Source organism: Stegodyphus dumicola, chromosome 10 (genome assembly GCF_044657685.1).
Source record: "Stegodyphus dumicola isolate Sdum_Otavi_A_Nest chromosome 10, ASM4465768v1".
In the NCBI taxonomy this organism is placed as follows: domain Eukaryota; kingdom Metazoa; phylum Arthropoda; class Arachnida; order Araneae; family Eresidae; genus Stegodyphus; species Stegodyphus dumicola.
In genome coordinates, this window is record NC_140777.1 from 162,437,711 (window position 1) to 162,465,558 (window position 27,848).

Genomic DNA, 27,848 nt, shown 5'->3' on the forward strand with positions numbered 1-27,848 from the left:
CTACCATGCAATCCTTTTGAAAGTGAAAGAGACAAAATAACTTTGATTCCTGTTATGCTTTAATATCTAGTGGAAGCACTGTAGCAATTTATTTGTTACTCTTACTGTGCCGCTATAATGCAACAGGCATACAGGCAACCATCTATTAAATGCTTTCTTTACTTTTCTTTCTAAGTCTGTATGATTTTTATTGCCAACAATGATGATGAAATCATCAGCATATGCTTGGAGAGTGACATCTCTTCCTAACTTGAGCCACATTGTTCCACAAAATTGGATCCTTGAGATGAGCCCTTGTAAAACTTTTTGAAAACATTTGACACCATCTCTTTTATAGATGATTTTTCTATTATGAAGATAATTCTTTGGTAAATTGTAAAGATTTGCTGGACAGTTATGATTTTGAAGTGTGGCAAATATACCCAACCACCAAAGATTATTAAAGCCAAATAATTACATCTAGAGAAATTATGCAAGTGTGCCAATTTTGAGTATAATTATTTTTTATGATGGTTATAAAATTGTCCAATGCATCCACTGTTCCTTTATTCCGCATAAATCCAAATTGATACTGATGTAATAGTTTATTATTTAAGTGAAAGTATGTAAGTCTTTGTGCTAGTAGTTTATCTAAAACTTTGCCCCATATAGTAAGAAGGCATATAGGTCAGTAGACAATAGGGATTGATTTATCTTTTACTTTTTTGGGAAACAGCACTAAATTAGTGACTTTCTATGACTCTGGAAAATACCTAAATTTAAGGCAAGAGTTTATGATATGTAAGGAAAGTTCACTATTTGCCAGATAAAGTTCTTCAACTAATTCTAATGTAATTCCATTGATACCTGGTACTCTACTTTTATTTGCCATTTTAAAAATATCTTTAATCTCATTATGTGTAAAGTAGAGATCATTTTGAGTTCAGCCTTTTTATTATCAAAGCATGCTATGCAGTAATCTGCCAACATATCATCTTGTGGGAAGTGAAAGAAAATAATGTATTCCATTGTTTCTTTATTTCATAAAGTTGCAAATGGTAGATGCTTTTTCCTTTTGTCATGTTGTAGTAAGTTCCAAATGGCAGCTTGGGAGAAAGATTTTCTTAAAAATTATTCCAGGAATTAACCTTGGCTTTATGAATATTAAGCTTGTAAAGCTCTTCTTCTTTTCTGTAAATGATGCTTGGTCTATTTTTCTCCAATTCATTATGAGTCTCACTCTGATACCTTCGTCTCAATGTAGTTTTTCTGTAGTCTGTGTAATTAATTTGTCTGTCTGATTTTCTGTATGTAAATCTACAGTATACTGAAAGTTAGTAGATAACTTTTCCCTCAAAGATATCCAGTCGGTCTGATACAAATTCATTCTCAGCTTATTAGTTTGTAGAAATAAAATATTGCCTAATTCGAATGAAATGATGTAATGGTCACATAAACTACCTTCAAGTTATTAATACGTAAATCGCATGGATTTTTACCAGAGATCTTTCTGTGGCTGGCCTCGATTTGCTATGCATTTGGCTACACTGTATGGGTCACTGCACAACGTAAAATCTTAGGCAGCTACAAAATCACATGCTTGAATCCCTCTGAGGTTTGTATGAGAAGGGCCCCAGAGAGGATGTTTGACATTAAAGTTATCAACTTCCATGCAACACCCATCACGATGTGAATGCTGATTTTGCCTTAGTATTATGTATTTAAAAGTCAGTTACACATATTAATTTTGGTTACATAATGTACTTCTGCATTATGTCCGTATTTTTTATAGTGTTATCATATGTCAGAAATTTTTTGATCGCATATAAAAAAGCTAGGAGAAAACCAGTAAATATTTCTTAATTATATTTTTAAGTGCATTCAGTATTAAGATTTTTTTCAGTTATATGAACATTTCATAAAATACATTTATGATAACCTAAAAAATTGCTTTTAATTATTAAAGTAACACTTTAATAAATTTTTAGCTGATGCTCCACTTTCTCCAGAAGCAATGGACATAGAGTCTCAGTCACTTGCTACTTCGTCTGCTGGAAGTACACCTAGTAGTGCACCCTCTCCAACCCCATCTCTGTCAAAAACAGCAGGGCAGTCCTTATCAGAATTTGTTTTACAACTGGAAGAATATACACCTACAGTAAGTTGAGTGTATATACATTTATATCAAAATATTACTTTTAAAATATTGATCTTTAATTCTTTTTTATAAAATATCTTTTTGCATTAATGGGTATTTGTAATTTTTCAAAAATGTAATTATTCAAAGAGAGTTTTAGCGAAGAAAAATAATTGTATTATTGCAATTTTTCCCCTTCAAACATTAATATAGAATTCACAAGGTTGATACAATGTTGGTAATCATTTTTATATATTTATACAATTGTAGATCATTTTAAAAACCTTCATTAATTTTCTTAAATCCTATTTTGTAAACATCAAATCTCAATTTTCTAATGCTGCAATGAAAAGAATTAATCAAAAATCCTTATGCAGTCAAAAGTCGTTAATTCGGACACCCATAATCCGGAATGATCTATAATCCGGACCTCAAAGCTACAAACTTTCTGCGCATGCGTCGCGTTGACGGATGCGCGCAAGACCTTTACGGCTGCGAATAAGCTTGTGCGCGTGCGCAAAATACGTTTACGAGTGCGCGTTTAATATATAACGGATGGTATAAGGTAAGCTAAAATTATCTAATTATCTATTTCAGTTAATGTTGCAGATTGCATTGTTCCTTAATCTTCGAATTGGATCTGGCTTATTATTTTTTGCAAACTGTTAGAGCAATTTTATAAAAGTAAGCTTGAACTTTCGATTATGTCAAATAGAATTTCTGATATACATTTACTAATATGTAAATGATTTACAAAGCGAAAGTATATTTCGAAGTTCATTAAACAAAAAGTGGAATTGCTGCAAAAAATGGATAAAGGCATATCCTTTGTTTATCTAAACTTTAACGTTTGTTTATCTAAACTTTGTTTATCTTTAACCCCGCAGCAACGGGCGGGGGTCGCAATGAATTGGAAGTTGATCTGTCAGCACTATTCTTATCTTCAGGGCAGATGTTTTTATTTTATTTGGCTTATAATTCCTTACTGAATGTAGTATTTCATCTCAATGTACTCAGTCTTTGATATGATTTAAATCAAATTCCTCGTCATTATAATTCGCTTCCGATAGCAAAGAAAGTGACAGAGGTTATTGAAAACGAAAATATTTCGATTGACAAATTAGTCGGTAGACACAGCAATTATAGGACTTGAACAGCGGAACTTTGTAACTGAACAAGAAATTATGTCTGTTTATAGAATTAAAGAGAATGTATTTCACGTAAAAAACGAAGCAACTTAAACAACTTACATTGAAAGAAATGTTTAATAAAGTAAACAAATAAATATAAGGTTTTTTTTTTTTGTAAATTTTGATACCCTTTAGATCATAATTGTTCTTTATTTCATAAATTACGGTTTCATATTTTTAATTTTATAATTTCTGCATGCCATCTTACCAGATTTAAACTGATGATCTATAATCCTCAATCGCTGAAGTCCCGACGAGTCCGGATTAACGACTTTTGACTGTACAGCCTTTATTTTTGCAACCACTAGCTTGTAAATATATACTTAAATGCAATAAATGATGCAAGTATTCATGTTTTGCCATTTTAAAATTTTAAACAAATTAATCTTATAAAAATTAGGGAATTTAACTTTTCATGCCCCTTACCCCATATCTTATATTTAGTAAAGGTTTATACTCATTATAAAAAATAAAACACAAAAAAGCTTGACTCCGATATGATGAAAAGTGGCAGAGATATTTAAAGTTTCATATAATGTTCAGGATTTGTACACAAATTGGAAAGCAGTCTGTTTGCAAGTACAGAATTGAATATGAAATATCAATTTCAAAAAAGATTTATAAATTTATGACAGTGACAAGCATTGCTATGCAGATTATCGTAAAAAGTATCGATCACTATTGCAGACTAATGAAGAAATTAATCAATCTGGTTGTAACTAAAGTTTTCCACCAAAAAACATTCTCAATAAAGTTAGGGAAAAAAACATGAAAGCAGTACCTTTAGTGCAGGTAGTAATCACAACCTAAATCTATGATTTTCTGCTGTGTTTTAGTAGTTTTTCAAAGCCTTCAGCCCAGACACTTGTTGGCCACAAATCCAAAAACAGATCAACTTCATTTCGGATGTCCTATGCAGAATGGAAGATAGCAGCTGCCAGAATCCAGCCAGTGAGTGAATACAGACACATGTGATCTTGCATTATCTTTATGGAATATTACCTTTTTGCTCCAGAACTCAGTTTGACATTCATCCTTGATAGCAGCATCAACACAGACTAGCATCTCACTGTACACCTTCTTGTCAAGGGTGTTTTTTTTTTCCAGATACTCTTTGTGGATAATGCCACGGCAGTCCCACCAGATACCAAGCATGATCTTTTGTTAGTCAAATTGCACTTTACGACGCTGCCAATGTGCTCACCGGGTGCAGACCGACCCTCTTTCCAGCCTGTGTTGTTGAAGTAAATCCACTTTTTGTCACAAGTTATGGTCTGGTTTTCCTCACAGGTTATGGTCTGGTACAGAACTTTGTCCTTGTGTTGATATTTAAGCAGATTAGTGCAGGTCGAACACATCTGTCCTTATCTGCTTGAGTTAGCTCATATGGCACCCAGCGATTGAACTTGTACATCAAGTTTATGTGATGCATAGCATGACTAATGGACATGACACTAACGTCTGACTCCTCAGCAAGCTCTCGAGTGGTTGCATACTGATCTTCTTCCTTAAGTTCTAGCAGGCAGATCTCATCAACATCAGTAGGCCAGCCAGAGCGCTCTCCTTCTTGAATGTCATAGTCCTTGATTTTCAAAGTGACCTTCACAGTGTCATATGATACAACATTAGTACCTAAAGCTATGCACATGATTTAGTGACATTCTGTCGGTGGCTTTTTGAAAGAGAACTAGAAGTAAATAATGGTTCTGATCTGGTAGTGTGATAGTTCCATTTCAGACACCTTGCACTTAATGATATTTTTTTACCAATTTAACCATACAATGTTCTAAAGGAAATCTCTTTCTTTCAAATGCCAAAAACCATTTGACAAAATATAATTAAACCTGGCAACAAAAATTGTTTGCATGGACAGTTGCGGTGGCGGGAAACATCTATTAAAACCCAATGTTTTGAAACTGATTTAAGCCATCTGTTACACTCTCGTAGCAAATGGTCATCTTGCACCATACACCTAACGTCAACTATTTTTCTGTGTTTTAAGAATGAAATGCAATTTTATAATTAACTGAAATATAATATTTTGTACAACTCCAATTAATGAATCTACTTAATATGGTAATGAGTAATTTGCTCATAAATAGCTGTGATCTTCTCTTTATCGCTTAATTTTACTGCATTGCCTATGCCATTGCCACATAGACATTTTATGTGGATGCTTGCTATCAACGTATCTGTCTGATTATAGTTAATTCAGTAAGTCAAGATCAAAACCTGAGTATCAACATCTAATAGAAATTATTTAGAACTGATTTCTAGCTCATGCTTAGTTTAAATGATATCTCCATTTATGGGTAAGTGGGTCATATTCTACTCCATATTAGACTGGTTCTAGATGTCTCTTGGAAAGAAAAGCTGATCTGAGACAAGGTTCTGGCCTCTATAGATGTATATCCATTTGTTTTGTTTTACCAACAGCTGTTCATGCAATATATATATAATCACTGATGTTTAATTATCGATGATTTAAATTCCTTTTTTGCTGCTTCAGTAAGGCAAGTTAACATGCTTGACATTTATCGAAGGATTCTGTCCAAACTAGATGCAATGTGGGCCGCATCTGAGTGGGTGAGAAGATTGTCTGGAATGTTTGGCAAATCATTTCTTAAGAATCATCTCTGTAGAACAAATTCTGACAGCTGATATCTACCTGAACATTGTTGTTAGGTGTCTGAGTAGATATTTTGTGAACTATTGTACTCAAAAGCGGACATGTTAATGCCCACATAAAAAATTAAAAAAAAAAAAAATGCTGTGTACCACTCTGTAAGGAAGATTAAGTAAGAATTTCAAGACTACAACATGGAGTTCTCTTTGTTACTATGATTCCCAGATTCACTAGGTAACAATACAATGGAAGACCAATTTGCAAAATAGTTATGAACTCCATTGCAGCTATGATATCAGATATCAAAGAGATGCTTACCAGTATTTCTTTCTTGGGTAACTGAATCCAATGTAAACCATAGAATTCAGTTATATCTCTGAATTTGTTGGATCCACGCTGGATTGTCTGAATTGTTCATTTTGTACATGTTGTATAATTTTGTGGTGTTTAATTTTTCTAGAATGTATTTAATTTTTCTTTTTTAAGAAATACTAACTTCTTCCCTTTGAAGCAACTGATAAACTCTGTTATTTTAGAAATGGTTTCCTCAGGAATCGCACAGTTTCTGTTTGCATGTTATCCTCTGCTGTCTACCAGTACTTTTAGGTCGATAGTAAAGCTTCTCTTATATGCTGAACCCGATTTTATGTTATGCTGCGGAGTGAAGCAGAAGCATTTAAACAAATTTGCCTATTGTTACTTTGCCCATCTTGAAAGCAATATACTCAGAAAGAATAAGATGCAAGATCCCACATTTCCTAAACACGAGCATTGTTACATCGCATGCAAAAATATTATAATACCAGTTATTATTATAATACCAGTGATTTTTAATGATTCCTGCATTCATTAAAAGCCTTGAAAATTCATTGTTTTTCATATCCACAAAACAAAAAATTGCTGAAAATGTTTGCACGTATGGTCAGATCCTAACTTGCATATAATGACTCTAAACTTTCATAATGTTGTAGAATCTCCCTATTTTCTTCCTCTTCTTGGCAGAAAACTCGGCCACTGAATCGAAGCTTATGTTGGAATCTTCACTTTCTATATTCATGAGTACTGCTCAAGAGCTGATGGACAAAACCAACATGTCATCATTACAAAAGATGAACAAACATAAATAAGCTTAATAAAAGAAGTTGGGACATAAATACTGTTGCATGAGTACGTGTTTGTAATAGATTGAAAGCACAAATCTGATAAAAGATTAATAAAACTTATTCTCATCACAAGAAATGTAACAAAATGCTGGAATTTTCTCAGAGATATTCGTACAAGTACGCAGTATCATGCAATATAATTAGTAATTATTCTCCAGACTACTAAAAACGTTCACTACAATCAACAACAACAACTAACTAAACAACTGAGCTGCGATGTCTCTCTTCAGCTTTTTTAAAGCTTTCTTATCGGTCGCAAGAGAGTTCTAGTAATTTTTTTGCTTCTCGAGACTTCTGGAAAGCAAAAGAGTAGAATTACGGTTACAGATAGCACAGTAGTCAATTACATTTATTCAATTCAAATTATGAGATATCTATTTATTAAATGTTAAATGCACATACTCCTGTATTTTTACTTTTCCGGCATAGCTTTCTCTTAAAATAAGTCTTGTGCTTCATTGCACAGGGATCTAAAACAATTTTAATTATAATTCTACTAAAAATAGCAAATTAAATACAAAATCCCTAACAATACTTCTTTCCTCTTGGCATATGAACCATAGCTGCTTTTCCTGAGTATGTAAAATCTTTCCTTGATTACAGTTACTGACATGAATACATTTTTTTCCCTGAAGCAATTTCATAAAGTAGAAACTATTCCTATTGCCTGTTAGATAGCATTATTACTTCAGTTTTCACAAAAAATGCACATAAATAGTTCCCCCCCCCTCTGGTTTTTAGTGACTTCCTGTATTGGCTGCTGTTGACCTATCTGAACTTTAAATATTAGCTGTGGTGATATGGAAATTTTCTGTTAAAGTACATACCTTTTCTGAAAATCTTATGGAAATTGCTGTAGTTTAATGATTTGTTATGTATAAAATGTAGTTTTTTACCTTTTTTGTGTCTGTGTTTGTGTAAAAATATCTGAAATTGTGCCGATTTGTTAATTTGTCATCAGTGAATTCTGAAACATATAATTTTTTACTCTTATCTTAAATATTTTTTCCTTCAAAAATTTGCTAGGTTTGCAAGCATCTTTGCAGTCGAGAAATTTGTAAGCTAGATTTTCAGAAACAAAATACATGCTATTCTATTTTTAGTTAAATTTTGTATATGATGTTATAAAGGTTTGGCATAAAACATAGTTATTTTTATATGCAATACATTTTAAGTAGCCTTATTATTTAAAGTATAATATTAATCTAATAAATTAATACAATACTAAATTACATTTTATGCTTACCTTAATTTTTCATTTAAATCTATAGTAGTATTCTCCCCCCCCCCAGTTACTGCATAATGCAAATTTATTTAATTTTCTTGAGAGGTAATGTATATTTTTTTCTCATCTGTTATACACTCTGTTGCAAAAAAAAGTATGTGCACCCAGAAGGAATTAAGCCACAACTACAAACTTGCCAGTAGTATAGTGTTTGAATAGATAAAAGCAAATGATCAAAAACTAGGGTGAAAAAATGCATTTTATTTACGAGTAGCAATACAAAGAATGTGAGAATCAGCAGATGGTTAAGATATTCCTGGCAGCTATACAAGCAGATACTCGAAAGGGGATGGAGTCTGTTAAGTTGACAATGTCCCTCTGTGGTAGATAGTACCACAAGTAGAGCAGTTGGTGAGCAAGTTGAGATGTATTTGAGATGGCTGAATTTGCCTGCCCAACATGTAGCAAACATGTTCAATAGATAAGGATGTTAAGATGAAGACGTTGGGAAAGTCATGCTGTATATGGCTGAGTATTGTCCTGCTGGGAAATAGAACCTGAACAACTTGCTAACGTAGGCAGTCCGATCAACTGCAAAATATTGTCAACATACCTATGAGCAGTCAGAGTACCTCGCAGCACGACTAATGGTGAACGGCTATCCGAGCTCATCACTCCCTAGGCTGTCATTTCCTGTACTCAGTAATAAATGGTAATGAGACTGCTCCTCTCTCTGTTTCCAAGTTTCCAACACATATACAGCATTGAGAGAAAAATGTGATTCATGCCTAAACATCACATTTATCTAATCAGGCATTGTCCAGCTTAAGCGAGAACTGCATCATGCAAGACGTCACTGCTTATAGTGGAATATCAATGGCAAGCATCTTAATCGACGTCAAGATCTGAGTTCTGCATCACACTAATCTTCTGCAAATTACATTCCTGGATATCCTGGGATTCCTGTGAGTTGGCAAATCATGTTGAATCGATGTCGTCGTAACTGTTGGTGTTGACATGGCAGCACGATTATCTTGCATGTTAGGTGGCATAAGGACATCCTCTCTAGCTTAATAAAAAAAATTTTTTTTCATGGTAAAATTAACACCATTGAAATGTTAATTGCTGTAAAATTTTGTATTTCTAATAATTTTTCTTTTGATTCAGTTACCAGATCCTGTTATTTCATATTATGTGCATTCTGCTGGTTTTGAAACAACAGATACAAGAGTGTAAGTTTTTTCCCTTATATAATGTATGTGTTTTGGTTTAAATTAATTATTAGGTATGTTTAAAATCGGTAAACTTAAACTTGATGAAATTAGGACTTCTGGATCGATATTATAACAATTAATATAATGCTAAGTGCTGGTATTAAGAAATACAGTACTTTCTGTTATCAGGACCGGATTCAGAAATGTGTGTATACATACAAATTATCAAAATTAATTAAATGACTGTTTTCAGCAAATTAAGGTAAAAATAAATACTTTTAATACATCAACGATTTCAGACATTAAAAGGTGCAAACCTACATTTTTAAACATTGTGGCACTCCTTGAAAGCGAAGATGGAAGTCCTTCAAGAAAATCAATGCAGCAACAAAGAAAAATTTAGAAGACGTTGTTTTTAAGTGGTTTTTGCAGCAGTATTCTATAGGAAACCCAATTTCAGGTCCGATTCTTTGTGAAAAAGCTAAAATCTTAGCTCAGAAGCTTGGTTGTTCATCCTTTAAAGCAAGTAATGGCTGGCTACAAAATTTTAAGTGCGGGCACGGTGCCTGTCAAACAGCTTACTCTGACCGAGATGTTCAGCAAGCAATGACTTTCTGCACTTGTAAGTACTGTATAGTACACTACATAACATGTATGCAAAAGTCTTGCCTTTACATTTTAATTAACTAAAACTGCTTTTTCTTTAAAGCTAGTTTTTCCCTTCCATTTTCAACATACAGTACATACGGTAATTAATTAAGATTACAAAAATTAATTTAAGTACCATATTTGACGGCATATAAGACGCACTTTTTTTCCTAAATTTGGTCTCAAAAAGTTACCTGCATCTTATATGTGAAGGACACAGGTTAACTTTCAATACTGAATCCTATTTTTAGCCCGGATAAAGATCTAGACACGCATAACTTTTTCTACATCTACATGTGTGTGGCCTTCTAAATAAGGGTGTGTCTTATATGCCAGTGCATCTTATATGCTGTCAAATATGGTATTTAATTAAGAAAGGATCTATGTACGGAAAAAATCCAATTATTTGAATTTTTGATTATCCAAATAGGGTCTTGTCCCAATTGATTTGGATAATTGGAGTTCTACTGTACATATAATAACAGTATTGAAAACACTTTGAGAAAGGTAGCATAAATGCTACATGCAGCAACTCGCAAATGTCATCAGTCTCTTTTAACTTCCTGACAAAGCATCAAAAATTTTAAGTCGGTAAAATTATATACAGGGTGATTATAATTAAAGTTTAAGTTTCAAAACGCTATAGAAAAAGAACCACTCATGAAAATGACGCTAAATTTGAAAGGAATGTTATTGAAGAAGGCGGAAAGCGTATGGCAGAAGAAAAAATTTAGTTTCAAAAGTTAGCAACAGATGGCGCTGCAAGCGGAAGAAGACAAATTAAAATGTTAGTTAAATTTCAGTGTTATAAAGCCGTCAGATACCAGGCTGTTCCTCATTTCGCGTCTCAGACGTTCGCCATGGGTGTTTCACTGCAGGACCGCGCTCTGCTGGTAAAGCTGTATTACAAGAATGATGATTGTGCAAGAGTAGCTCTGCAAAAATTCAGGACACTGAAGGGTATAAAAGAAAGCGTTCGTCCAATGAGTGTCGTAGGTCTAAAGAAAATGATGCAAAAATTCGAAACGACAGGTTCATTTGATGTGCAATCTGGTAGAGGGAGAAAACGAGTGCATTCGACGGTAGTTGAAGAAGTGGCCACAGCATTACAGGAGGGGTCGGCCGGTGGTGTGCAACCGTGCAGTGCACGAGGAATTGCCCGAACATTGGACAGGCCTACGAGCACGGTGCTGAAAATTGTACGAAACATCCTGCAATGCTATCCGTACAAAATTGGCCATGTGCAGGAGTTGCTTCCGCCTGACCTGACAGCTAGGGAGACGTTTGCGTTAGAATTCCTGGCTTGCATGGAAGTGGATAATGAATGGCCGTGGAAAATTTTGTGGAGAGATGAAGCCCATTTCCATCTGACAGGATACGTGAATACCCAGAATTGTCGAATATGGGCAACAGAAAATCCACTGGCAACGCACCCCGTACCACTTCATCCTGAAAAGGTCACGGTATGGTGTGGCTTTACGGCATCATTCATCCTAAAACCACATTTTTTCGAGCAGAGTGCTTCCGGTCCAGTTACTGCAACCGTCACTGGTCAGAGGTATGTGTCTCTTTTGCGCAACCACGTGATTCCAGCTCTGCAACAGCGTGGATGAAATCATTTTTATGCAAGATGGCGCTCCTCCACACATTGCACATCCCGTGAAGCAGCTGCTGAGGCGCCATTTCGGAAATGCTCGAATTATCGGCCGTCATTTCCCTACAGCCTGGCCGTCCCGATCGCCTGATCTTACTCCGTGTGATTTCTGGCTGTGGGGATATCTGAAGGATGCTGTGTTCCGTGCTCCAATTGCAAATTTAGCGGAATTAAAGGCACGCATTTCGCAACACATTCTGAACATCACCCCGGAGACACTGCGATCCGTTGTGGAACATGCTGTTTGTCGCTTTCAACTTGTTGCACACAACACCATATTGAACATGTTTTGTGCCAGTCTCGCGACAGTTCCGAACTTCTTTGATGAATGGTTCTTATGCGGTATGTCGCCGCAAAACTCTTGAAACCGATTTGTCCCTTTCGATGTGATATGTACAGTCATGCAAATAAAATTATTCAACAATTCTAATTTGTCAATGCATTTTAATGTGTAACTTCCACCTTAGCCATTGTTTTACGAATCGCTTCTCGTTTCTCGTCGTGATTTTGCCGCTTACAGCGCCATCTGTTGCTAACTTTTGAAACTAAATTTTTTCTTCTGCCATACGCTTTCCGCCTTCTTCAATAACATTCCTTTCAAATTTCACATCATTTTCATCAGTGGTTCTTTTTTTATAGCGTTTTGAAACTTAAACTTTAATTATAATCACCCTGTATATATTAAAAGCATGTATTTACCTAACTGTCTTTTGCACTGAAGGATTTTACTGAAAACAACTTAAGTGTTGAGCTTCTTGTATTGAATGGAAAAATGGTGTCATGAAAAGATTCAGTACTTTGCCCTCTTCACCACAATATCCATGAGTAGCATAATCACTAATGTTTTCTATGAATGTGATTACCATAGCACCTACTTTGTTGTTTTTCCCTTTCTATTGTTTTTCCCTTTCTGTATAAGCATTATAGCTAGCTGATTAGATTATTATTTTAACATTCTACTGCTGTAAGAATTATATTGCTGAGTTATCAGTTATTTGGTACTTTCCAGTTTATGGAGATCCATTTGGGACTAAACATAAATGTTTACACATAATTTAACTAGTTGCTTACCCTAAGGATGTATACAGCTTTATGAAAAAATTTACAATTAAGTCCACTCTAAAGATCAGGGCCAAATTTATGTGTAAGCTACACAAGCTATAGCTTAGAGCTCCCACTTTCTTGGGGGCCCCAAAAAATTAAAATATAGTATAAATAGTATTAAAATATATTATAAGACTTATAAAGGGTCCCATATCTCAAGTAGTTAGAGCCTTATCAAGTCTAGGCTTTGCTAAAGATATATACAGCTTTTTGAAAAGAATGGTTGTAATCCAAAATAAACACAAAACACAAGTACAAAAAATCTTAAGAAAAATATGAAATGGATATTGCCTGACTTATTTCAAATTACATGAAAGATCCTTTGAAGCTGTAGATTTTATTTAAAATTACAGAACATCTGCATCTTTTCATGCAATCGACCACACATAACTCCAATTAGCTAGAAATCTAAGTAGTGGTAGGTAGTGCTGCAATGGCATTTCAACATTTTGTACTCTTCACAGCCTTTCAATAATTTTCATGTAGTATCCATTATTAGCATCAATAAAGTTACATTTATGATAAATTCACAGTTGTTCATATCTAGCAGCTACTGGTTCATACTGGTTCATCCACTTTTAGACACTTTCCAAAAATCGACTGGCCTTGTACTTTCCTTTGCCCATTTTCTTGTACTGTTTTAGTCAAATTTTCACTGAAATTTCTGACACAGCTAATAGGAAATATTCTTTTGATTCACAGATTCATAATGTGATCAGCTATTTTATGTGGCATTCTGGCACCAATTATGACTAATGTCCTGTTAATCAGAAAGTATTGTTTATGTTTTAATATTTTTGACAAAATTGTCATATTGTGTTTCAAATGAGAGCTCTGATATTTCAAGTCATGCTTTAAATAATATTTAATTATATTAGAGACTGATAAATCCTTTAATTTAGCTATCTATCAGCATTTTTAATGTAATTCACTTTTTTTAAAGTTACAAATTTATGAATTTCTATTAATATTTCCTTCCTTTTATGATTACAAAGCATATCACTGTATCTACAAATGAATGATTGAAGGGAAATAAGTTTTTTAGACGTTATATGTTATAATCAGTGCAAAATAATGCCATAAATTTATATATTTCAGCCTATAATGTCTGAAGAAGAATTAAGATCTTTTATATTTCTTGACCTGAATCCTGATAACACCCAAGACTTCCTGTGTTTTGAAATCGCCATTTTTTGTATGTAGTGTACTAAGATCACATATTTATTTTCATTATAAGGCATTTATGTACCTCTAAAAAAATGGCAGAAAATTATTAGTTTTAGAAACTGAAGAGGGCCTTTGTAAACTCAGTGATATTCAGTATTCATCTTAACAATATCAGTTTAATCAGATAGATTCTGTTATACTCAGGGCATGTACTATCACAGTGCATTAGGAATTTGCTAAAAATTTCATATGTATATGATTGTTCTTATAAGTAAAAGAATCAAAAGACAAGCTTTCCTATTTTATATAATTTTTATAAATGCATATCCTCTTAGTTTAAAAGCATTGTTTTTCTCATGGCTGACCTGCCTTAGCAATTTTATCATTGATTTTTGTCATATTTTTTTAAGAATTTTCAATGCAATTTTCTTGCATGTTTTTATTATCTGTAAACATATATTAATGACAAGCTTTTCATTATTTTTTTGTCTTTTCTAGAATTCGGTTAATATCAATTGCAGCTCAGAAATTCATATCAGATATTGCTAATGATGCTCTACAACACTGCAAAATGAGAGGTGCTGGACAGAGCAAAAAAGCAGCTAAGGTACCATTTTTTTCATCTTGTACTCTTCTTGGATGTACAATACATTACCCCCTAAGTGTATTGTATATATAAATAAGTGTATTGTATATATAAATAAGATAGTAATGATATATTAAGTCGACAAACATACTATTTTAAAAAATGTCCAACAGTTATAATTCTGCATATATTGGAAGGAAAGGTGTGTTTTGGACTTAAATCAAGGAAATGCCATTGACTGATGTCTTTTTTTTTAATGGCCTGGGACAAAATCCTTTGCCTGTTTGAAGGGTTAAGCTTTCTATAGAAAAGGAATAATATGTTAAAATGTGCTATTTCTCATACACTGTATTTACTCACATATTTTCCTTTTTTCTTTACCCCTCTTTAACAATGGGGGGAAGGGGGGAATATGCAGTGTATGCTATTTCTTTAGAGACAATTTAAATAATAAACATAACACACAAAAAAGCATACATGAAAATGCACTAATATTATTATATTATGTATTTCAGAGGACATCAATTACAATAATATTATTTTTACTTGCACAATATACTTTTGTATTTGTATGGACATTTTACATTATTACACAAAATCAGAAGTTTCTAAATTATATGCTGAGAAAACTGGGGGAAATGCACTATGGAAAGAAATCTGTGACTAAATATGGTTTTTACTATTTATATATATATACGAGGGCTGTCCAAAACGTTTCCAACCTAACAAAGAAAAAAGGTATTTGTTCTCCAAAATTAACTTAATTTTTCGACATAGTCTCCTTGTAAGTCTATCAATTTCTTCCAGCAGGGCATTCATCCTTATAACCCGCCCAAATAATATGTGGAATCTTCCTAAGTCTCCTAATTTTTTGATGAAAATTTTTGTCCTCCAACTGCTTCTTTTAGTTTAAAGAACAAAACAAAAACAAAAGAGTAACTGGGTCTGGCAAATAGGGCGGATCATCAAGCAGTTCAAATCGTGATTCGTGGAATTTCGCCATTGCAACCTCTGAGGTGTGAGATGGAGCATTGGCTTGGTGAAACAAAATTTTTTCTTTTGTAAATGTGGCCGTTTTTTCGCAATTTCTGCCTTCAGCTTGTTAAGTAACGTTGCATAGTATGTTGCGGTAATGGATTTCCCTTTTCAAGATAATCTATTAAGACAATCTCATGGCTGTCCCAGAAAACTTGCCATCACTTTCCCAGAATAAGGAACAGTTTTTGCCATTTTTAGAACCAATTCTCCCTATGTAGTCCACTGTTTTGACTGTGTTTTTGTTTGGCTGTAATGTTGGAATCCAGGTTTCATCTACAGTGATTAATAGTCGAAAACACTCTGATTTATTGTGCCAACAGAAGGTGCAAATATTCATTCTGACACATTTTCAGTCCAAAGTCAGCCAATGCAGCGCCCAGCATACAGCCAGCTTGTGCATATCCAAATACTGGTTCAGTATGTGGCAAACACATTTTTTGGACATGCTAATAGCCTTTGCTATCTCTCTAACCATGAATCAATGGTCATCAGCACCATTTGGTGGATTTTAGGGATGTTTTCGTCAGTGGTTGCAGTTTTTACTCTCTTGAACGTTCATAGGCATCCAAGTTGGTACAGCCACGTTTAAATTCAGCTGCCCAAAATTCCACTGTAGTAAATAATGGTGTATAGTCCATGTACACTGTGTCCAACTTGACTTTAATCTAAGTAGGCATTTTATATTCAAAAAAGGTATGTCTAATGACAGCACGATACTCGATTTGTTTTCCATTTTTACAAAAATGGCCACATTAACTCGCAAAAGTAATAGTCAAACAAAAACTTCACATTCAAAATAGCTGGAATTTTTATTGGTAGTTTTCAAGTTGTGCCCAAACAAGTTCCCCCCACTTCTGTTGATTTGAGTTCCCATCTACACATTGAGGTCGGAAACTTTTCAGACAGCCCTCTTAGCTTGTTCTGCATTGTGCAGAGCAATTATAAAATTAATAAAACATAAGTAAAAGGTATTGTGTGTCATGTTGGACACAATACCTTTTACTTATGTTTTATTAATCTATATAACATATCCAAGAGCTTCATTAATATTGCATCAAATAAAAAAAATATTTAAAAAAAGCATTAAATCATTTTATGCTGATATTTTTAGGTAGTTAAAAAATTGGTATAATGCAGGAGCAATTCCTGAATTTTATTATATATATTGATCAGTTTTAAAGATTCTCCAAAGTGTTTGAAGAGTTTACTTGAGGAGGGAAAAAAGTAATTAAAATGGTTTTCCATATTTTTATCAGAATTCTACAAAATGCCATATTTTGAACTATTAATACTGTGGGTCGAGATTTCAAAAATGAAAAGAAAAGCATGAAAAACTGAAAAATAGCAGTCAATAAATGAAAATATCATTGTCAATAAATGAAAATATCATTGTCAATAAATGAAATATCATTGTCAATAAATGAAAAGGAAAAAACAAAAAAAAAACTTAAATTCATTATCAATATACAATAGAAGAGAAAGTAAAAAGAAAGACAAACAAGAAAATGATTGTGAAACATCATGCTAAAAAAATAGCAGGAACATCAACGTAAAAAAAAAGCAAAAATAAAGACTAACAAGAAAAAGAATTGCTAAACATTATGCTAAAAAATAGCAGGAATACTATAGCATCTTTTAATGAAAGAAAAAGAAGGGGGATTCTAAATTAGCATACAGTAGAAAATAAAGCAGGGAACAAAAGTAAGGATAAACAACAATAATGTTTAAAAAATCTTTCAAAACTGTGCTTAAATTTCTTTTGTTACACTTTTGCATTTTCATAACTAAAAACAAATCACTGTGAAGTATATACAGTCAAAAGTCTTTAATCCGGACGTCCATAATCTGGATATCAAAGCTACAAACTTTCTGCGCATGCGTAAACACATAATGCTTTTACACATGTGCATAATGCCTTTATGCATGTGCATAATACGTTTATGCATGTTCGTTTAATTTATAACGGACAGTGTAAGCTAAGATAAAATTATCTAATTATGTGTTTCAGTTAATGTTGCAGATTGCGTTGTTCCTTAATCTTCTAATTGGATCCGGCTTATTATTTTTTGCAGACTATTAGAGCAATTTTATAAAAGTAAGTTTGAACTTTCAGTTATGTCAAAAAGAATTTCTGATTCTGGAGCTGCCAAAGGATCTACAAAGCAAAAGCATGTTTCGATGTCCATCAAACAAAAAGTGAAATTGCTGTAAAAAATGGATAAAGGCATATCCTTTGTTTCTCTAACCATTCCGAAATCTGTTTATCAATTTCACACTGCTCTGCGAGGGGGGAACGTCACGGCATGCAATGAACTGGAAGTTGATCTGTCAGCACTATCCTTATCTTCAAGGCAGATGTTTTTTATTTTATTTGGCTTATGATTCCTTACTAAATGTAGTATTTCATCTTGATGTACTTCGTCTTTGACATGATTTAAATCAAATTCTTCATTATTATAAATATCCCGAATACACATCAAATAGTTTTCTGGTTGCAATTTTCTAATTTCTAAAGATAGGGAATGCACAGATTAAAGATTTGCACACACTGAAAATAATTTTTTTTTTTAATATATATGGGTATTTATGCATATGCTTGCAAAAAGCATGTATCTGCCTTTAACAAAATACGTAAATACAGTACAAAGTCCATAATCTGGACTTCTGCTATCCGGAATGATCTATATTCCGGACCTGAAAGCCACAAACTTACGCATGCACGTAAAGCATTTACCCATGCACGTTTAATGCGCGCATGCGCATTTCCGATAGAAAGTGATAGAGAGGTTATTGAAAATGAAAAAATTTCGATTGACAAGTTAGGCGGTTTTCTCAACACAGCAATTACAGGACTTGAACAGTGGAACTTTGTAACTGAACAAGAAATTATGTCTGTTTATAGAATTAAAGATAAAGTATTGGCACAAAAAACGAAGCAACTTAAACAACTTACATTGAAAGAAATGTTTAATAAAGTAAACAAATAAATATTAAGCCTTTTTTTTTTTTTTTTTTTTTTTTTTTGTTGTTGTTGTTGTTGTTGTTGTTAATTTTGATACCCTTTAGATCATAATTGCTCTTTTTTTTTTCATAAATTACGGTTTCATATTTTTAATTTTATAATTTCTGCATGCCTTCTTACCAGATTTAAACTGATGATGTATAATCGAGAAAAACCGATAATCCGGAATCGCCGAAGTCCCGACGAGTCTGGATTAAAGACTTTTGACTGTATTTAGTGATTATGTTGAAAGTAATTTTTAGAAGCTGAAAGGAAAATTATGGAAATTTATTAGAGGCTTTTATAAGTGGAGCTTCAATTTAAAATTTGTCTAGGCCTTGCTAGAGGTTTAATCTAGCACTACAGTGTGTCTGTAATAACAAGCCATTATGGCCAGTGTATTCCATCTAACACGCAATTTGCCTTGTATAGGTGGATCCTTGTTTTAAGACTTATCCAATTTGTTCTTATTCATCCACATTCATGTGAGCTTGTAAAGGTATCATTTTCCATCATCTGTAATGATGAGATCAAATCACACATCAGTGTGATAATAAGACAGTGACTTTACACGGAAACAATTTTTGTTCCTTAAAGGTCCTTAATTTTACTCATCTGACATTTCTTTTTGTTTTTTACAACTGCCATTTTGGAAGAGTATTTTTTTAACAATGCATTGACAAATATGTATTTGGTTTGCTGGCGTTTGAATTCTTTCCTGCTTCTAATAGTGGATACTGGAGTTTCAGGCATGAGGCGTTGCCTTGATTGAAACATAAACATTTTAAATTATTTATTTTTTGTGTATGAAGAGTTCATAAAATATTACATCAAAAACAACTTTTCTCTTTTGGAAATGAGATTTCTTTTGTTATGTAGCATTAAATTTCGCAATATCAGGATCAGTGTGTATACAAAATTTTTTATTCGAACATTTGCAAAATTTTGACGATTCTTTTGTACAAACATTTCATTTATCTTGCCTTGATAAATATCATAAAAATGTTTTATTTCATTTTTATTTTCTCACACCATAATTTAAAGTGACATTACTTTCCATTTTGGTTACTTGGGAATATTTTGATTCTGAAAAATAAACAAGATAATAAAGGCTATAAAGGCACAAATTCTGAACCATGTTTTAGTAAAAACAAAAGTGCTACTGCAGTTATTTAAAAATTAATTTCATTTGTCCTCTTTATTTATTTATTTTCATAAGAGATTTTTTCCCCATATAGTCGCTTCAGAATATTTAATTGTGTGTCAGTTTTCTGTTGTAAATTCACTTTACACTTCTGTTTCCTGAATTTTTCAAAAATCTTCTGGCTTTTTATTCTTACAGAGTTGAGAGGGATAATTTTTATTTTGCATTTTAAACCTTGCACCTGGTTCTAAAGGCAAGATTTATAGATCTACAATTTCAGAAAAATGAGATGAAATGAAGTGTCTGCATGGTATCAACAAGTGATGGACGTGTTTTAAAGGAAATTCGTGATTTATTTCTTATCTTTTAGACAATTTTTGGAAGAACTGTGAAAAAAAAAAAAAAAAATTATTCGAATTTTCTCCTTTTGGTCCTAGAATTCTGTTTCTTAATATGTTTATCTTCCCTTTATTTTGTTATCTATCCACTAAATACAAGTATTGAAGCAATCAGAGAAAGCAAAGAAGTTGAAAACTGATGATTTATTAAAAGATTCATCATATATGTTTTAATGCTCCATGCATAGTTTAAGTGCCTGTGCTAAATTTTGTTGCTCAGTGCTTCATTAAATTCTAAAAATTTTGCCACACTAGTTCCAGTGCCAGTCTTGACCTTATATCATTTCATATTTATTATTGATACTCATATTATTAAAGACATAAAATTAACTTATTTTCCCCCTATACATTCTAAATACAAGAAGTTCTTTGAAATATCTTAAATGTTTAAATAAATTTGAAAATTCTAACATGAAGAGGAAATTCATTAAAAAGAAACATTTTTAAAAAAAGAGAAAATTATTCTTCAAAGGTACATTGTTGAAACAGTAACAAATTAGGAGATGAAGCAGAGTCTAGTGGGAACATTTATTTGTTTATTGAAACAAATAAAGACACTTAAACATTTTATTGTTTATCGTTGCTACAAAACTTAAATGTTTTATAGCTTTTAATGTGTAGTTACGCTAATATCATTTTAGAATCAGTATCATAAATTACAAGTGCTGTAATGTCCTCTTAGGGCTTTTTAATGAATGTTTTTTAGAAACAAAAAAAAATTAACCTTGTAAATTATTATGACTAAGGGTATCTTAACTACATAATTTAATGATTTGTAACTAACTGCGAACCTTTATAAATTATCTGTGTACATTAAGAGGAAGTTATCTTCTTTCCTTAATCTTTATTGTGGACACAAAGTACAACACAAAAATTTAAAAATTAACATAAAACTTTATTCCTTACAGTTAATGAGATTTAAAATAATACAGTCAAAAGTCGTTAATTCGGACACCCATAATCCGGAATGATCTATAATCCGGACCTCAAAGCTACAAACTTTCTGCGCATGCGTCGCGTTCACACATGCGCACAGGCATTTACGAGAGCGCGTAAGACCCTTACGGCTGCAAATATGTTTGTGCGCATGCGCGTTTAATGTGTAACGGAGTTATACGCTAAGCTAAAGTTATCTAATTCAGTTAATGTTGCAGATTGCGTTGTTCCTTAATCTTCGAATTGGATCCGGCTTATTATTTTTTGCAGACTGTTAGAGCAATTTTATAAAAGTAAGCTTGAACTTTCGATTATGTCAAATAGAATTTCCGATATATATTTACTACAAAGCGAAAGTATGTTTTGAAATCCGAAATCTGTTTATCAATTTCACGCTGCTCTGTGGCAGAGGAGGGGGGGGCAGAAACGTCATTATTAGATTATGATAGATTAGAAAGATTATGTCAAATAGAATTTCCAATATATATTTACTAATATGTAATTTGTATCTACAAAGCGAAAGTATGTTTTGAAATCCGAAATCTGTTTATCAATTTCACACCATGGATTGGAAGTTGATCTGTCAACACTATCCTTATCTTCAGAGCAGATGTTTTTATTTTATTTGGATTATAATTCGTACTAAGTTTAGTATTTCATCTGGATGTACTCCCTCTTTGATATGATTTAAATCAAGTTTCTTGTCATTATAATTCGCTTCGGATAGTGAAGAAAGTGACCCAGAGGTTATTGAAAACGAAAACATTTCGATTGACAAATTAGTGGGTATTCTCAACACAGCAATTATAGGACTTGAACAGCGGAACTTTGTAACTAAACAAGAAATTATGTCTGTTTAATAGAATTAAAGAGAAAGTATTATCACATGAAACGAAGCAACTTACATTGAAGGAAATGTTTAATAAAGTAAACAAATAAATATTAAGTTTTTTCTTTTTGTAAATTTTGATACCCTTTAGATCATAATTGTTCTTTATTTCATAAATTACGGTTTCATATTTTTAATTTTGTAATTTTTGCATGCCATCTTACCAGATTTAAACTGATGATCTATAATCCGGAAAAATCGATAATCCGGAATCGCCGAAGTCCCGACGAGTCCGGATTAACGACTTTTGACTGTACAAAACAACTTATCATCTGTGGTGTTTCAGTGACTAATTGGAACTTTATATTAAATACTATGGATTAACTGGGTTGCAACTACATGAAACTATGGTACTGACTGTCTACATGAAACTATGTAGAAAATCTACATGAAACTATGGTACTAACTGTGTCAGAGAAAGTGCAGATAACTTTCAACACTTAACCAACCAACAACAGACAATTGTGTGTTCTGGTCAGGGGCTGTCTGTCTCTAAGCAAGCAGTTGCAATGGCAATAGCCAGACTTCTGTTATGAGTCATTCTGATTATTATTTTACTTCACAATTTAACTTAATGCCACTTGACATAAAATTTGCAAATACCTCTGGACTGTGCAAGTATGTGATGAAATAAGGCATAAAAGAAACAATCAGTATAAAGCTAACTGTTTGTAAAATGTAAATAAAAACCCACTAATCGTCTTTAAAATATGTGGAAATATTTTAAGTATAAAATACAAATGTTTCAAGAAATTTTATAATTGAATGCTAATTACTTAAATTTTTTAATTTGTTTTATGATATAGTTAAATATTAAATTATGTTTCATAATAATGCATCTTACAGATTTATTTTACTCTTACAAATTACAAAAGTGAAGTATGAATGTAGTTTATTCAGTTGCTTGATAGGTCCTTAATTTTTTTCATTGATGGTCCTTAAAAGTACTCGATTTCCATATGGAGAAGTGTGTATGAACCCTTAATTATAATGTAAATAATTTTGAATAACCCTGCCTATGAGTTCTGCCATGAAAAGTAAAAGTTATGATATTCTGGCATCGTGTATTTTATGTTTTTCTTAACTTGTCAGTATTTTTGTACTTCTTTCACTTGAATTTTGTAATTAAGAAATCCACTAATGCATTTATGCAACACTACATTGAAATTATACAAATTATAATTTCTTGTTGTTAATAAACATTATGTATATATTACAGGACAAGAGGTATGTTTTAACTATGGAAGATCTCACTCCAGCTCTAGCGGAATATGGAATTAATGTCAAAAAACCACACTATTTTGCATAAATGGTACCTGAAAATGTTGTAAATAGTTTTTATGTTTTAGAAGCATGTGGTGCTTTATTAATTTAATTAATTAAATTTTGTTCTAAATAAATGTGTTTTTCTTACTTTATGTGTCATTTATTCAAATATTCTGATTGAGGGTCAATGAATTAATTATTAAGTTGACATGTTAATTTTTGTTGCAAAAAATATACTTCATTCAGTTGAAAGAACTAAAGCTATAAAAGTGTATTTTGTTTTAAATGCATAATTTTTTTATAAATGGTATAAACTCTTACTAAATGTAAGTATAGGGATGGAAAGACTATATAAAAAAAGTTATAATCTGTAACATTTAGAAAATAAACTTTTTTTTTTTTTTTTTTTTTTTTTTTTTTTTTTTTTTTAAATTTAAATCTCAGGAGAACATCAGATTACAAACAAATTTATTGAACAAAAAGCATCTCCCATGATGAATGATGTTTGAAATAACTGACATATGAGCTGGAAACAAAGACTTTTATATTACTTGAGGTAATCTTTGATACAGAAGGTAACACTCAGAGACATTTGGAAACATTGTTATAATATTCTTTTTTGTTTAACTCTCACCAAGAAAAACCCTGACAGGATCATGAATTCAATCTTGAGATAAACTATGACCAGACTGTTGCAAGTAGAGAAATAACAATGAAAGTCTAATTGTGGAGGCAAAGGAAAGACAGAAAAATGGCCGTAGTTCATTTCTCTGTGAAATTTTATAGAGCAGTATTACCCTAATAAATCAGTAATAAGCCACAGGATAAGCATTTTTTGTGGCAGTGCCATGTCTCATATTAAAAGCATTTTAAAATATACATAAAAAGAAATCACATAGATAAATTTTTAATGAGACAGAGGCCCAGTGTGTCTCAAGCGGAGTTGAATGGTACTTAAAAGATGAAGAAGCCTGCTAAAAGACAATAACCTGATGATCTTATAAAAGTAAACTCTTCTCCATTAAAATTTGTTCCCTTTTACCACCTTCACTTACTGTCATCAAATCATGAATGAGCACAGTAAATTTGATTTTTTGTTTATTTTATTTGTTTAGTATTGTATCTCTCTCTCTCTTTTAATTTTTTTTTTTAAACTTAGTTTTAATGATTTATATTTGTTTTGTGTTTTGAGCTTATTGACAAAGTACTCTATCATAACATGACTAATTGAAGCATTTAAAATATTTTACCAACTGGAAGTCTATGTCTGCAACAAAAAGATTGTAAGTCCATGTAAGGACTTATGAATAAAAAAAAAAATAAAGTCCATATAAGGACACTGTGTATGTATACCTGTTTGGCTCTAAATAGTTCTATTTGAAACCTTGTTGGCCCACTTTTAGTTCACTCAGCAACTTCAATGCCTGTGAACTCAGTGAGCTTCTGGTATGTGTCCACAGAAAATGCATATCAAATGTCAGAGCACATGTCTGTCAGTTTTTTAAATTGCATAGAGGTGGATCATAAGTTCAAAGGAACTATCCCGTGATGCCACACAGCTACTATATTGTATTGAGATCTGTGGAATTATGTGGCCGGGAAAATAGGTTGTATTCTGAAATAGACTTTTAAAACCTTGAGGATACAATCTGGGCCTTTGGGAGGAGTGTTGTTCTGCCTTAACAGTCCATTGTTTAGTAAGACAAGTGCCATGAATGGGTGTAACTGGTCTGCAATGACATTCACGTAGTCTATAGGTTTCCTGGTTTTGTCTATGGTAAACATAGGTTTTTGTCTATAGTCTATAGTAAACTATCCTCCACAGCAATTGAACCACCATCAGCCTAAGTTGAACCCACTGTACACAGGTCCTGATTTTTGAAGGCACTGGTTGAACACATTAGGTATCAATAAGCAAAAATAGAATCAAAATATATAACTGTTACCTTTTGAAGTTCATGTGAAGGCGATATATCTATATGGGATTAAAGAATGATGCATTTTGTTTCACGGCAATAGAAATGGGAAAAAAGACCTTATGAAAATTACAGCTAATGTATTCACTGGAGGACTTTTTTGAGGGAGAGCATCTGGTAGTGCAGTCTATCCTTTATTGTAGGGATTCACAGAAACATGAATTGGCTGGTTTGAATGACTTCTGCTTTGCTGTACATCAAAATCAGCTGTCAACTGAGCTATGAAATTACACTAATTTGCATGAAACTAAATGTGAAAACCTATGGCACCTTTTATCTTTGATGATGCAGGAATGGCCACTCCCTTGGCATTTATGTTTCACCATCAGTAAGATGCTTTTTGTGGATACTACAGCAGTCTGTGAACCTTCAACCACAATGGTCATTTACAAAAAAATGTTCAGGCATATCAAATTCACATAAATCTGGGGTCCAACCCATAATGAGAGCCCAAAATAATCTGTATGGTAATTGTGATTTCTTTGCACTAGATTTATATTTTTCCAAGGCTTATATGTGCTTTACCATCAGGTGGATGTCGAGATTTAAGGGGAGGTGGGCGTAATGTTTTAGCTATTCCAATGTATTTGCTTGTAATAGATTGAATGTACACAGTATGGATGATAGCCTAATAAAATTCATTTTACCGAAATAAACACTTCACCAGTTATGGAACTTTCTACTAAAATACTCGTTCTGTTCTTCACAGTATCACAGAGCACATTCAGTTGTTACACTTCAAACTACTAAGCACATCTAAAGAGCAAAGCTGACATGGAAATATCTCACTACTCCAAACGCTGAACTGAATAGTCTTAAATTGTGCTAATATGTGTAATAACTGAGAAACTGAGCTCTCTTCTACCTTATGTAGTTTCCCCCCCCCCTCAGCCGCCAAGAAATCGCTAGTACCTTCTACTTCTCGAAATTACTGGAAGAGTCAGATACAGTTACTTATAAGATAAATTACATGCCTCATTACACTGTTATAAAGGGACCAGGCCAAATGGTCGCCAAGTTTGATGATCTCTCGCCAACTTAGGCGGCAAAAATTAATCGCCAACTTGGCAATATCTGGCCAATTTAGTGAGATAAGTTTGCTTCTTTATATTTCCACTTTATATTTTACAAAAAGTAGTATAATTTCACTAAAATTATGTACATAAGGTGCAAAATTCGTAACAGTATCTAAACTAGTGGTTCTCAGCCTTCTTTGCTTCATGCATCATTTTCACAATTTCTAGAATATCATTCATTCGCCCTTCCCTCCTTTCAAAAACGTAAAAAATACATATATACATTTATTAAGATTTAAATTATTTTTAGCATGCTTTATAAATTAAACAACAAAAAGTGTGTAAAATATTGGTAAATACCAAAACTTGAATCAAAGTAATCTGTTTACCCATAAACTAAAACTAATATTTAATAGCTAAATAAAAGCAGACTGTATTCTACCCTGAAATTATGCTATTCCCTAATAGTTCAGAACCTCTGATCTAAACCAAGGGAAGTCAACCTTTTTTATTACCACCCACTTTGTAGGTAGTAAAATTTCCGTACCACCCATCTTTTTTGGAGTAACTTAATTTAGCATAAAAGCAAAGCAATATTTTTAATGGAAGCATAGTAAAAATATGCATAGTTAATTTTATCCACTTGTTTATATTTTGCTTATAAGAGACAGAAAATTTACGTCCCACGTTGCTAGCTGGGACATCAGTTCCAGCGAAACTGTTTCGGCTAGGATACTTTCAATGGTGGGTAAAGGAAAAGTTCGTTTTTCAGAAAAATTTCTTCTAGCCTTACGCATTGTTAAGATATAATAAAGAAAAGTGGCAAATCCTTACAAATATATGGGAACATGAAGAGAGCTGCGCACAGATGAACTGACTTTAATCATCGGATGGTCAAAACTGTCTTTACCGCCCACCATTAAAGCCTAAATCGCCCACTAGGGGGCGGTAGGGAGCAGGTTGACTATCCCCGTTCTACACAATCAGATCTGGGACAAGAGAGATGCAAGTGAAGCACTTGCCTCGGGTGTACAATTGAAAGTGACACCCAATTGGCTATGAAAAGTTAGGATTGTTAAATTTAGACTTTAAAACAGATGCAAAAGCATAGTTTTAAAACTGTATGCTTGCTGTTTACACTAATTTAAAGCTGCTCAGACGGTATAGTGGTTAGGGTAGCCTACTGCGGTACCGAAGGGCCCAGGTTCGAATCCCAGAGAAAGCATAGATGTTTGTAAATGTATACTGTCTTTGGGGCATGGGGCTACTCCAAGTATATGGCGAGCTGAAAATCCTCTCGTATGGATTGGTGGTAGGGGAGAGGAATAGGAGACCCTCGGACTACTGCCCGCAGTGTCGGGTTTCAAAATTGGAGTGGGAATAGAAGTCTAACCTTCTTGAGGCTCTGGCAACCATTCTTCCATGAAATTAATAAACAAGAAACAACAACAATAATTTTAAAGCAAATATTCTTCAGTGCGTTCAAATATA

At 32.9% G+C, this 27,848-nt stretch overlaps 1 protein-coding gene across 1 annotated transcript in view; it reads left to right on the forward strand.

The window, feature by feature from the left end:
• Positions 1-23,513, forward strand: part of LOC118184584 (transcription initiation factor TFIID subunit 10-like) — a 33,044-nt gene extending 9,531 nt beyond the window's left edge. Inside the window, exons 2-5 of the mRNA XM_035354289.2 lie at positions 1,968-2,137; positions 9,488-9,552; positions 14,606-14,714; positions 23,319-23,513. Coding sequence (XP_035210180.1) covers positions 1,968-2,137; positions 9,488-9,552; positions 14,606-14,714; positions 23,319-23,408 — 434 coding nt within the window. The 3' untranslated portion in view covers positions 23,409-23,513. The remainder of the gene's footprint in view (positions 1-1,967; positions 2,138-9,487; positions 9,553-14,605; positions 14,715-23,318) is intronic.
• Positions 23,514-27,848: the final 4,335 nt, after the last annotated feature.